Genomic DNA, 14,598 nt, shown 5'->3' with positions numbered 1-14,598 from the left:
AAAACATTATTGATTGGAAAATTTGTGATTATTCTTTTTTTTCCAGTGAAATGAACTTATTTTAAATTAATATAACTATAATTTAAAACATAAAATATCTATCAATATGTGTAGGTAATTATTGGACAAATAATAATTTTTTATAATAAATAATAATATTATGCAAATAATAATATTTATTTATTTGTAAAAAAACATTTATTTTAGGATTCTAAAATGAAAAGAGATCACAAACTTTCAATCTTTTAAAAATTATTACCATTATATTAATTATTAATATGTTAAAAATAATTTTTTCATGTAATGTATCAAAATTATTATTCCTTATGATTGATTTAAATTTGTTTCAAGTATTTTGTAATAATATTTAATCAGCAATTTAGATAATTTGGTTTTTGCCGGTTTTTACCAGTTTTTGCCGGTTTTTACCAGGTTTTTGCCACTGTCCTGGCAAAAACCCCTTTTTGCCGGCAAAAACTCCAACCCTGATATATATATATATATATTATATCTGCCACCAAATTTAACTAATGGTTCCAACCCACCCCCCTTTTTTTTACACATTATTTAAATAAATGACCAATAAAATTAAACACAAAAATTACTGAAAAATAATAGGTAGTAAGAAAAAATGTGTCAACTATTATTTTTTTATTACTCGTCGTCTTGCATGCAATTCAAAATTAGTAATCTTTATCTGATGAGCAATCCTCAACATCAGATATGGTAACACTTCCTGACTCTCCAATAATTTTTCCTCAATTTATGCTATTCCAAATTTTAAACCTGTCTAACCAGTCATTTGAGCACACAAAAGTAGTCTCACCTAATCACTTAGCAAATTCATCAGCTTTGACTTGAAGCATTTGTCCAGATACTGGACGATTGCGGCTTCTCTGAATGCTGAACCAATTCAATAATGAAGCAAACAAGAAAAAATGTTTATTGCTACATTCCATGATATATAGTTTTAAAAATCGGTATATGTATTTATTTTGAAGTAGAAAATTCAAAATTATTACATAAAAATGAAGAAAAATCAGTCGAAGACAAAAAAAGTTCATAATATCCAACTTCCGCTCTCTTTTTAGTTCACTATATCCACAAAAAATAACATTATACGTGTGTAGCAAGGCACGGGAGCGAACATTTCATTCACTATAACCGGGAGTTCACTATAAATCATGTTCACTATGTTGACTGTATATATTGTTAATTTGTATGACAATATTTTTCATCATTATCTTAACTATTTTTTGTCTTAAGTTTTGTCTTAAGTTAAGTTAAGTTAACTATTTTTTTGTCTTAGTTTAAACAATAAAGAAAAGCGTTCAATATCATATTATCTAAAATCAGGGTTGGGTTTTTGCCGTCAAAAACTGGTTTTTGACATGACAGTGGTAAAAACCGTGTTTTTACCGGTAAAAATCATCAAAAATCTACTGTTTTCTTTAATTTATGGCATATAGCGGACAATATATTATTTTCACATAATTGCCTTTATAAATGAATGTTGTAAATGATTGCTATTCATTTTGCAACTATATACATTTATTCTTACAGAAGGACATACATTCATATAGAAATATTGTAATATACTTATTGAAAATAGTGATACTTACTTTTATCATTAAAGCTTGATTTGCAAAGAATTCAAAATTTTGCAATTCTTAATTGTTAGAAATAAACAAACAAACAAAAAAGCTTGGAACTATTAATAAATTCAAAAACTAAAAAGAAGAATTTAAAATTTGGCATTTCTTAAATATTAGAAATAAGCTAAACACAACTTTCAAAACTTGTAATTACTAACAAATTCTAAGTCAAGAGTGACTTGACATTCTTCAGTAATGTAATATGCCAAATAAAATTATGCTTGGAAATGTTGAAAATTTTGTTTAGTATCCTAATATTTTGATATAATCATGTTGGGAAAATGCAAGTATCTGTCCTTAAATATCTTTTAACAGCTTTTTTTCTAACTTTATTGCCCAAAAATGAATTAGTTTTAAATTATAAGCAGTTAAACTCAAATGAAAATACAGTTTTACCAAAACTATGGGTTTTTGACAAAGGGGTTTTTGACATGACGGTAAAAACTATGGTATAAACCGGTAAAAACCGTCATGTGTCAAAAACTTGCCAACCCTGTCTAAAATTACTAGCCACATAACCTTCTCTTTTTAAGATTGTAAAGAAAATTCTGAAGTTAGAAACATAATCAGTTTATTAAGAAAAAACCATTGAGAAAAAAATATTCAAGTTAACACAGGACATGAAATTTCCACTCACTGGATAACAGAGACTCTAGGTCTGCAATTGACAAATAACATTTTACTGCTAAAAGGTAATGATAAAAACATGAAGTGATTAAAGTATGATAACATTTCTGATATTTTCCTTTTTTCAATGACTATTATTAATAAGTGGATGATATTGGAACAATTGCAACCTCATTTTAAGATAGTATTATTATTATTATTTTGCAATAAATATGTTTCAATTTTCTACTGTCAACATTCTTTTATGGTTTTGGTTACCAAAAAGTTCTTCCTATGAACTACATTTTGTCACATTTTGAAATTTATCCAATTTTACGTGAAAGCAATGGTGAGCATAAATGGAATTATTGATAGTTTTTTAAGAACTGAAATTTCATGCCCTATCTATTCAAATCTAAGATGGCAAGGAAAGTATCTTCTTAACTTCTTTCACTATTCACCATCTAAGGATAAAAGTTATGACAAATGATAATAAATATTAATAGTACTAATAAACTATTTTTGAATATTATCAATTACCAGTGTCAGGTAATTGAGAAGTCGCTTTGTTTTCTTTACTAAGTTCTGATTCCTCAACTTCCATATTTGTAGACTTATCAGCTTCTATACTAGTAGACTTATCTGTCTCCTTACTTTCTTCATCAACAATTTCCATATTTTTAATTTCATTTACATCCTTTATTTCTTTATCAACCTCCATAATTTCATGTGCTGGGAAAAGTAACAAAATTAGCAAAATTAAGAAGCACGAAAAATGTATTTAAAAATGAAATAAGTATGAAACATAGTTTTTAAAAATTTAATTCTAAACATACTTTTTAAGCATATTTTTATTTTATTACCTTAAGACAGTGCAAATTTAGAAAGTTCGATAAGTCATTATAAGATTTTTTTTTTCAACTTTTTATAATTAACATGATTTTTTACTATTGTACTTTAGAGAAAGAATAAAAAAAAAATCTGGCATTTTAGATGTTAAAATTTATTGAATTTAAAAATTGCTAAAAGAATATAAATGAAATAAAATGCTTCTTCTAGAGTAATTTACTTTATTTCACTTTATAAAAAAAATATTTAATGAAGTAAATAATGCTTGAGTTTAAATAAAATAATCTTGGTCTTTTAAAAAAAAATTTACTCCCCCCTTCCCTCTTCTACAAAAACAAAATTAGAAAATTGTAATATGGAAAACACTTTCCATTGTTTTTCGTAGAACTACAAATAAAAAGTTTCGTGTTAACTGCTTTTTCAGTATTTTTTTTATATTTCAAGCTAAAAAAAGTATTTGGTAAAAATACATTTCTACAAAACCAGCCTACTACTCTGTTTATACAAAGCATAAAAATAAATTAGTGAAAGCAGCCTTCACTAGTCTGGAAAAATTTTTATCGCAATTACACCATTATTGAAGTTAAGAATCTTCTCTTGCAAGGATAAGCAAGAAAATAAACAAAGGATGGAGCAAAAATGTTTAGGTTTAAATTTCTCCAGTTTACATAATTTACAATTTACATTCCTAAAGTTTAGGGAAGATTTCTGTATTGGTACTTGGGGCAAAAAAGTCACCAAATTTTGTTAGTAACAGCAGTGTCAAATGAAAAAAAAAAAAAAAAAACACATAAAGGGACTAATTTGAAAAGGTATAATCCCTACCACCTGTTAGTAAGCCACAAAAAAAATTTATTATTTTCGCAAGAACAAAAACTCTTTGGGGCCTTTTAATATCAGTTAACCAAAACAGATGCTGATATGCAAATATGCTTTTGATTTCACAATCAAATTTAGAGTTATTTGAAACAAATTTAAGTACTCAAAACATATAATTTTTAAATAAAAAAGAAGTTAGTTTTATAGATCAATTCTATATTACAAGTGCGACCTGTTATAATTTTGAATGAAACTTAAAATCGCGAATGGATAAATGAAAATTTTAAGTTTATGTAAGCACACAGCATTTTCTATCCTATTCCTAGATTACTTTTACAAAACTCAGATTCACAAATATATTTCATTTTTCTAATCTAATCGTCAACACTGCTGCCCAAATTTATTCAACTAAAATTTTTTTCAAATATGCTTCATTCAACATTATTTTAAGAAAATAATTATTGCAATTTTCAAAATACATTTGTTACTGAAGTGGAGAAATTGAAGATTAATAATCAATTCAACGTATATGATAGATCTTACTTATTAGTTGGAGTGAAGTTTCAATAAACAGAGGATAAAATTTCTAATTTAGACGCTATAGGAAAATAAACACGAACTTACTGCGGTTTACAGTTAAAAACTTTTCGAAATCTCTTACAATGAAATTTCAAGAAATAAATAAGAAACGCTTTGCCTAGTTTCTTCAGCCAAACTTCAGAGATATTTCCACTGAAATCAACTTTTTAGCCAGAGAGCGTAAACCTGATTGGCGAGCTTTTCGATGGGATCAATAATTTCTATTAATTTTTTGTCTTATTCGCATTTAAAAGTGATTTTTAAACAAGCGAGAGGAAAAAAAAACGATTGGTAGGAAATAAATTAACCGCAAAAAACTCGCCAATCTTTCTCTCACGCTCGCAAAAAAATCATTAGTAGTGAGAATGGTTCTTATAGACGACGGACGTCAAGCATATGAGGGTGCGGTTTGGTGGATGACTACTATAAACAACCGGCGAAAGAACCGAGGGTGCGCAGAATCGATTCAGACATCAACTGATGAAAAGAAAATAGCTCAGAGCTAATTTCGAATAATTCAGGGTAACTACTCAAATCAGGTTTCAAGTTCAGCAAAAGTATTTCCCAGTAAAAGTATCAATTTCTTATTTAATTTTTTTTAAATATAACTTGAATAGATGTGAATAAAATATGTTAACCTTGTAGAATATATTTCTTTTAATAACTAAAATATGTATTAAAGTGTTAGGTAGTATCAGAAAATGTACCTACTAGCAAATACAGAGTAAACAAAACAAAAAAATCTTGAATAAGTACTGTTTACTATATTTTCATTGAGCAAAAGGTCTTTTCATTTAGCAACCATGGGAGAATTTCATATAGCATTCTAGTTTGGCAGAGTAATGGAGAAAATTTTAATGCAAGCAAGGTATTGGTAAGTAGATATTTCAACTGTTTTACGATAAACTCCCGTCTAACTAAATTTGGTATGAAGGATAAAATAATTTAAATTATGAAAAATTTCCCTGACTTTTCCAGTATAAAAAAAATCCCGATAATTTCAGATGGGGGGCCACCTTTCATTTAATAGTATGTAATTTAATGAGATTCAAAAAGTTTGCAGCTCACTAATTTAATGAAAAGTATTAAAATATTTTGCTTCAATCAATGCACCTTATTCCAGACGACAGTCCTCTATATCATTAATAGGTGGCAATACAATTAGAAATACTCACATGCTCTGGATAAAAAAGCAGCGATTTACACCAAGATGCTAAGACGTCAGGGGAGTCTTCTGGTTTGATTTTATTTTTTAGGACAATGGCTGAATAAGCAAATAAGTTTCATGCTTATGTTAGTTACATGCACGTATTAATAGATAAAAATCTGACACTTCTGCGGAGCGAGAAAAATTATGCATGCTTCCCCCTCCAAATGTAGCTTCACAATTTATTTTAACAAAATTACTTAATTGCTCAACTGTACCTCAGAAATTTAAACAAAAAGCATGAACGATTTTTCTTCAAAAAATGCACCCTCTTCTGAGTTGAGGTTCAATAAAAAAAAAATTAAGACACTTTTATAATTGCTCGCTTTCTACTTTCTATTTCTGCTAAACTCATTAGATTGTTTCATATTTCTATTGTGTATGTATGATGATAACGTAATTTCTATATTTGTTTTTGTTGCCAATAAGAAAAAAATTCACTCGTTTTCAACAATATACGCAATGGTGTTATATATCCAGTGGCGTGCCAACTTTTTTTTGACGGGGGGGGCGAGCCAATGCAAAGTCATAAGCTTTGCTTGATTTAATATTTTAAAGTTAGTTGTATTATTTTAATATTGCAATTTGTCTAATTGTAATTATCTAAACTATTTCCGTTGTTTATGACAACGATGATTTAACTATTACATCCACACCAACTTAGTTAAGAAAAAATGATTTATCAATCCGAAACTAATTAAAAAGAAAAAAAGTGCAGTAAAATGTAAAAAATTTAATTAATGAATTTTGTAATTTTACTCCTTTAAACTTGTTAATGCTGAGCAATACATTTTGTCGATACATTTTAATCATAATGACATAGAATGGTTTTCTGCTCCTCAAAAACATATTGAATTAAAAATAACTTGTTATTTAAATTTTGATTCTAGCATAGATTTGAATTTAATCATGAATATAAATTTTCAGTTTACAAAAAAAAAATGGAAAATTAACTTTATCATAATTTTAATGATAAGCACATGGTATAAAAACATTAAAATAAATGAAGGAGTAAAAGAGATTGATTTCTAAAATTAAATCTTATTTTAAAATGACTTTGAATTTTAACAAGTCTTCTGATTTTTCTGGTTAATTCCAAGGTAAAGCTTAAAATGTATACAAAGAAAAAAAATACAATTTTAAACATATAATTATGCAGTAATTTAATGAAGTAGAATTAACTTTATCATATTAAGTTTTCATGATAAAGGACTAGGGATGAAAAAATTAAAACAAATGAAGGAATTAATTTCCAGCTCGCCATATTTAAATATGTTTCTCATTTACAGAAGTATAATCTAAACACATTATAAAATTATAACCGAAAATTTTATTGTATATTAGAGGCTACGTGCTTTTTTAACTTAACAATGCAATATTATTTTTTGAATTATAGCTATTCGATACAAAATTGTAGAGCGAAAAAGACTAATGGAAATTTGAAAGAATCTTTCGAAAAACCAAATGATATTGGGAAAGTATGTTATATACTTTTAAAATATTTAAAAATTTTCAAGTATAAATTGAATGAAATATATTTAAGGAATTTAAAATGTTCTAACAAAATATAGAGAAAACAATTAACAAAAATATCATTAACATAAGCGTAAAAGCAAAAATTCGATAAAAATGAAATCTAAAAAAATTATTACAACTAAACAAAGTCTAAATCTGAAAAATTTGCTGTGCTTATTAAAAATTTGTTGTATTATAACATAGTTTTTATTAAGACTTATTATTTTATTAATGAGAATAAAGAGTTACTGGTCACAAAATTAATCACAAAAATTCCCATTTAGCTTAAAAATGTTTGAAAAATAACAAGGACAGAGGAATAGAAATTATTATAGAGAAAATAAAAATCCGAAAAAAAATTATTTTTAAAAATAACTGACAAATAATCAAAGTAAACTACGAAGTTTGAAAATTAAAATGTTCGGAAAAAGCATTTCAATAATACATGACTAAATATAGAAAGTAAATAATGTCAGAAAAAAATCGTAATTACTGAGCCAGGTATACCTGCAAAAAATGCATTAAACTATGTCTGACGCACAAGAAAAAAAGGAATAAATTAAAAGATTACTGATCATCACTGAACAACCTTAGAATCGTCGGCCCTGTGTATAACAAAAATATTCAAATCGCAAACATAAAAAGGCTCTAACTGCTCTGACTAAATTGTCGAACTGTTTTTTTTCCTTCCAGATTACAACTATCCCATTATTTTAAGGGTCAAGAATCTGCATACGTTGATTGAAAAAGTTTATTCAAAGCAAGTACGTTTTCGTGGGGGAAATTTCCTGACTCTTAAAATCGTCTACCCTTACACTAATTATTTCGCATATTTAAAGTCAGGTTCCCGAACTATCCGAATTGAGTCCTATGAAAATGCGATTGTTTGATCTAAGAGTGCTCGCTTTGTTTATTTATTTATTTACGCTCAATACATTGTTTGATTTTGCTACAAAATAGAAAACTTTAGCCTCTTGCTAGTTCACGTACATAAATAATTATTACCTGCACTGCACAGAATCAAAAATTAAAAGTGCGTGAGCATGCGAGATATTACAAGAAAGTGCTAAACCTCACCACTCAAGGAACGAAATAACTTTTAATTTTGAACAAAATAATAATTTGTGTTTGCACGGTTTAGCCGTTTCTGTACATGTTCCGTAAATTTTCACATTTAACTGACCAATAAGAATATGAAAAGACAATAGCTTTCTTTTATCTTTGTTTTTATCGCTTTTCTAGTAAAAATAATGTGATGCAAAAAAAAAACTAAATATAATTTACTACTAAATGGATATTCAATTATTTTAATAATTCTTTATGAAATTGAGCAATGTTTTAAACTTTTTTTTTAGATTTGGGTGTCAATGTCGACGATGAATATGTGTTTGCTTCTTCTAAATGCTACAATTAATAATTTTAGTTGAGATTCCTCAAAATTGTCAGGAAATCGCATGAACAATTGGAACTTAAGCGAAGATTTTCGTTTTAAGAGATCCTGAAAATTGATTAGTAGAAGAGAAATTGACATTGAATGTATTAACTATAAAATCGGTGATGGCTCCCGATTTCTACTTTGCCCAGGGACTTCTTTTTTCTTTTTCAGACGAAATCTTAAAATGAATTATCCCATTTTTTTCTTTGGTGCATACTTCTATATTCATTTTTGCATAATTTTAGCTTTCTGAAATTATTTTATAAGAAATAACTTTTTTTTTGTACATAAATTTCAAAATTCTAAAAAAATTTCTGAAGTTAATTTTTAATTCGGATTATTATTATTATCCGGTATACAGAAAGACAGGTATGATGGAATTAACAGGTCAGACACTGAAAATTGTATTTCGAAGGTTTTATAAAATCAAAAAATGGATTTAATATAAAATGTAAACTTTGAAGAAAGTATAGCTCTGTCTATATATAGTATGGTTACCATATGACGTATTAGATTAAATGGTACTGTAAAATTAAAAAAAGAATAATAACAGTTGGAGCTAATTTAATTAACTAAGTTATTACTTTATTATTATTTTTAAACTTAATTTTTCAGACAATTTTAGTAAATATCTGTATTGTTGTATAAATTAAGTTTATAAAACTGGCGCATATATCACTTATGGGCAATGGAAGCTCATAACTTAAAATTAAATAAATAAAGTAATCATAAAAAGTCTTAAATAAAGTATCCCTAGTCAACAAGCTAATTATAATGCAAGTCATGAAGTGTCAATTTCATAAAACTTCTTGAATCTGTTTAATATATAGTTATAAAAAATGAAATTACTTATTGATTTCAAATTAAAAATTTTCAACACTTTTTATAGAAATTGGATGGAATTTTACGGTTTTATGTATCACATATGCTCTCCTTTTAAAAAGCCACTATAAAAAAAATATTCAGCAGTTATATAATTAACATCGAGCTAAAAATAAAGTTACGTTACTCCAGTGTGTACAGGGACCTAAAAATATGGCTATATTTTAAAGAAGATTCTTTTTTGAATAATTTGCCTATTGAAACTTCTGATCAGAAAGGCATGTAAATATATATATTCGCGACGTCATATATGAGTAAACCTTGGTATTCTTTGGCCAAGGAGTAAACAATCATGACAGGGAACTATTTATTTATTTGAAATTCCAAAGCAAATATAATACCAAAGAAAAAGGTTATACAGCTTTTTTCCTAAATAAAAAATTCTTTTTAATGGCTTGTCTTGACAACGAATTTTATTTGCTTCGGATTTTTAAAGAGAAAAATAAAATAAACAAAAATATAACACAATAACATATATATAACACATAATACATACATATATAACATATAATATAACACAAAATGCGGAAAAATAAATGAAATTTAAGTAGTTTTATGTGTAGTATTTTTCTCATATTGTTCCAGTTTAATTTATCTGGATTTAAGACGTAATTGTCATGTTTAAAACGGAAAATAAAAATATTCAATTGATAAAGAGAAATATTCACATTTTTAAGAAATGATGAATTACAATAGTATTGATCGCATTAATTTTTTAATCTCCATCAACAGCATTTATAATTTCAGCATTAAAATTTTTGAAAATTAATACTTTAAATTCAGAAGAAATATTCATGAAAAAAGCTTTCACAAAGTTAATTAACACAATTTTAGCATCCTATGAAATTATGATTAAAAAAAAAAAAAAGACTACAAAAATTACGCGGATAATTTTTTCCCCTCCAATGTTACGGAATGTGTTTTACCCTCCAATATTGCCCCATTCTTAAAAATAAGTTTTTTGTTTAATTAAAGTTTTTATTACTGAGAATAATAAAATATTATGAAAATTTTTAATGAGCTTTTTATAAAGAATAATTTTTTAACATTTTTATTGTTTAAAATAAAAATGGTAGTTAATTTGTTTGTATTAAAATAAAAATTATTATTTAAACGAATTATCCTTATTTATACAAATTATTGTTGGTGTATAATGTTTTTTTTTTAATTGGTTTATTTCACATGAGAGAGAGAGTAAATGTATAACAGATTTGGTGTTAGAGTTCTGCTCTACATAATCATATGATATACATAATCATATGATATACATAATATAATAATACTAGTTATCATATAAGATAAAAATAAAATAGTAAATTTAAAAAATTAGGAAAAGGAAAAAGAAAAACACCTTTCAGAGCTGATATGATGCATTCTCAATCGTGTTATTTTCCTGTTTTTAGAATCAATAGTTTTTCGGTCATTTTTATTTATTTATTTTTAGTATATTAATCTGCAATGAATATCACTTTTGTGCCCAAAGAGCAGAAGAAAATTAATTTCAATAAAATAAAGACATTGATGATCTTAAGGAACCGATATTAAAATGTACCTCCTAAAAGTTGAAAGAATAATCGAAAATACGAAAACAAATTTTTTATTTCAAGGTACTTTATTTATTATTTTTTTTATTGACTAGGATTTTCTTAAAAAATTAAAGGTTGAATTTCATTTTCGAATAAAAACAAAGTATTTAAAAGTAAAAAGAATTCAAAATATTATTTAACAATTAAAAAAAATTAAATTCGTAACATAACTAATCCATACACCAACAACAAACGGTAAAATCATGAACTAATGTACTATTTAAATGTATTTGATATACGAACAACTATCTAAAACAATTCAAATAGTACATAAATGCATAATTATTAAAGCATTAAATAATTTAATGAAATGAAAACATTTGCTTACCTCCTTCGATATCTATTTTACGTTTCCTTGTTATTTAATTTATCAAATTGATGTAAAAAAAATAACGACAACAACAAAAAAAAAACAACCAAATAATTTAAAACAATTAAACAAAATAAAAAAATATGCTTTCTTTTGAAATTGATAACTTAAATTATGTAATTAAAAGAGCTAAAAAATTTCTTTAACAGAGAGCGTTTATTTACGTTAGTCTAAGAAATGTCTCATCACAAAAAGACCAGACCAGAGAAAATGTCAACAAGTCCTCCCCAGTTTAGATCCCTTAAAAGCTTAAAACACCTGTTTTCTCAGAAAATCTAGATAATTGCTTGTTTGAGACGATTTACGAAGAGATATCCAAATAAGATATGTTTCTGTGAATATCTGACATTTTAAAAAGAGGACAAAGGAGCAAAAGGCCATAAAAATGAAAATTTAAGAAGCGAAGTACTTTTACCCACAGTGTGTAACATGAGGTGGCTGTTTTTGAGGAGTCAGATAACTGTCTTTGTGGGGGGTTTGGCCACCAGAATTATATGCCAAAGTGGGTGGAAAGGAAATTGTTGAAAGTCAGGGGTGGCTTTGAAACCAATTTTTATCAGTGAAGGTTGCATTTTATTACTCTTTCCGCCAGGGAAGGGCAAAAGAGATGAAGTTGGGATGAGATTTTCTTTTAATTATATAGAAAGTTATACGTGAAAAAAAAGTCTTTGTCTTCAGAAAGTTTTTTAGACAGTTTTTTTTTTTCTGAATTTACCAATTTAACTTAATTTTATTTTCACGAATGTTTAAATTTCAATAAGGGCAAAGCAAATTATTCGCCTTTCAATTAAATTTCAGAGGAAAATAAAAGTTTTAATTTCAAAAATAGCTTTAAAGTAGAAAAAAAAACAGTACTTTTTTTCAAAAGTTACCAATTTAACTTGACTTCATTCTCACAAATTTCCGAAGTGGCTAAGAACACTATTCGCCCCCTCAATTAAATTTCAGAGGAAAAAAATGGTTAAAAAAAAAAACTTTAAAGTTGAAATTTTTTTCTTCCTAAAATTACCAATTTAACTTTATTTTTACGAAAGGCTAAATTTCAGAAGGGGTGAAGCACATTTTTCGCTCCCTTAATTTAAATTCCCAGTAAAATAAAGTTTTTGATTTCGAAAATAACTTTAAAGTAGAAAAAAAATAGGGCTTTTTTTCTAAAGTTATCAATTTAACTTGACATTATCTTCACGAATGGATAAATTTCAGAAGGGGCGAAGCACATTTTTCACCCTTCAATTAAATTTCAGAGGTAAATAAAGTTTTTTACTTAGAAAATAGCTTTAAAGGGGAAAAAATAGTGCTTTTTTCCTAAAGTTATCAATTTAACTTGACTTCATCTCATGAATGTCTAACATGACCTTCTCATGAATGTCTAAATATTAAAAGGGGTCTAATGTCTAAATATCACTCAATTAAACTTCAGAAGAAAATAGTGCTTTAAAAAAAAAACAAAAAAACAAATAAAGTTGAAAAAGGGTTCTTTTTTTTCTTTCTAAAATTGCCAATTTAACTTAACTTTATTTTCACGAATGGCAAAATTTCAGAAGGGGTGAAGCACATTATTCGCCCCCTCAATTTCAATTCACCGTAAAATAAAGTTTTTAATTTCGAAAATAGCTTTAAAGTAGAAAAAGAAATGGATCTTTTTTTCTAAAGTTACCAATTGAACTTGACTTCATTCTCACGAATATCTAAATTTTATAAAGGGCTAAGTACACTATTCGCCTCTTCAATTAAATTTAAGACAAAAAAAAATGTTTCCTTTTTTTTTTCTTTTTAAAGTTCTTTTTTTTTCTTCCAAATTACCAACTTAATTTTATTTTCACGAATGGCTTAATTTTAGAAGGGGCGAAGCACACTATTCGCCCCCTCAATTGAATTTCAAAAGAAAATAGTGTTTTTTTTTCTTACATTTTTTTATAAAAACTTCAAAGTTGAGAAAAAGTTCTTTTTCGTCTTCTAAAATTACAAATTGAACTTAACTATGTTTTCAAGAATGGCTAAATTTCAGAAGGGGCGAAGCACGTTATTCGCCCCCTCAATTTAAATTCACAGTAAAATAAGTAATTTTTTATTTCGAAAATAACCTTAAAGTTGAAAAAGAAATGGTTATTTTTTTCTAAAGTTATCAATTTAACTTGACATTATTATCACGAATGGCAAAATTCCAAGAGGGGCGAAGTACATTACTCACCCTTCATTTAAATTTCAGAATTAAATAAAGTTTTTTTCTTATAAAATCGCTTCAAAGTTGAAAAAAGTTTTTTTCTTCCTTTAAGTTTACTAATTTAAATTGACTTTATTTTTGTGAATGTCTAAATTTCAGAAGGGGCGAAACGCAATATAGGCCCTTTTATTAAATTTCAGAAGACAATAAGGTTTTCTTTTTGAAAAATAGCTTCAAAATTAAAAAAAAAAAAATTGTTTTTTCCAAAAATTACCAATTTTACCTAAATTTATTTCTTGCCTTCATATTTATTATAACCTCTTACTTTAATTTTAGAGGAAAATTAGGTTTTTCACTTGGAAAATAGCTACAAAGTTCAACTAAAAAGTTACTTTTTTCTAAAATTTTACTTTTTGACTATTTTTTACTCGGAATTTTACTTGATTTTATTTTCTCGAATGTTTAAATTTCAGGAGGGGCGAAATATATTGTTTGCCCCCTCACTAAAATTTCAGAGGGGGCGATTGCCCCCTCTGCTGGTACGCCACTGTATATATCGATGTTTCAGGTGGTACTATATAAAAACTGAATATGGATATCTTTAGTAGGCAGTTTCTTCATATGCATATTTGTTTTGTAATAAGCCGGTAATTTAAGCAGCATAAAAATGTAAATGCAATTAAAAAAGTTTGTTTACTTAAGAAAAACTATTTCATCAAAGACTGGGATGTTAAATACTTTAAGTCGTTCACATTTTCACTCTTGTATCTTAAAAAAAAAATTTTTACATTAAAAAATTCCAAATATATAATATAATTTTATTATATTTAAATGTTACAAATAAAAAATATTCATAGCTATATCTATTAAATAATTTACTACTTTATCTCAATTATATTAAAAAATTAAACTAATAAAATTTTTTAAGGAA

The 14,598-nt window shown here is 26.4% G+C and overlaps 1 protein-coding gene across 2 annotated transcripts in view; it reads right to left on the bottom strand.

Moving 5' to 3' along the window:
• Positions 1-4,603, bottom strand: part of LOC107455293 (uncharacterized) — a 29,654-nt gene extending 25,051 nt beyond the window's left edge. For both annotated transcript variants that reach the window (XM_087161704.1, XM_087161706.1), the window contains exons 1-2: positions 4,473-4,603; positions 2,802-2,993 (exon numbers count right to left, since the gene is read on the bottom strand). In XM_087161704.1, coding sequence (XP_087017830.1) covers positions 2,802-2,982 — 181 coding nt within the window. In that variant the 5' untranslated portion in view covers positions 2,983-2,993; positions 4,473-4,603. The remainder of the gene's footprint in view (positions 1-2,801; positions 2,994-4,472) is intronic.
• Between the last annotated feature and the right edge of the window lie 9,995 nt (positions 4,604-14,598).

Source organism: Parasteatoda tepidariorum, chromosome 4 (assembly GCF_982258835.1).
Source record: "Parasteatoda tepidariorum strain Cologne lab strain chromosome 4, Ptep-v5.0, whole genome shotgun sequence".
NCBI classification, from domain to species: domain Eukaryota; kingdom Metazoa; phylum Arthropoda; class Arachnida; order Araneae; family Theridiidae; genus Parasteatoda; species Parasteatoda tepidariorum.
This window is presented reverse-complemented; position numbering and strand designations above follow the sequence as displayed.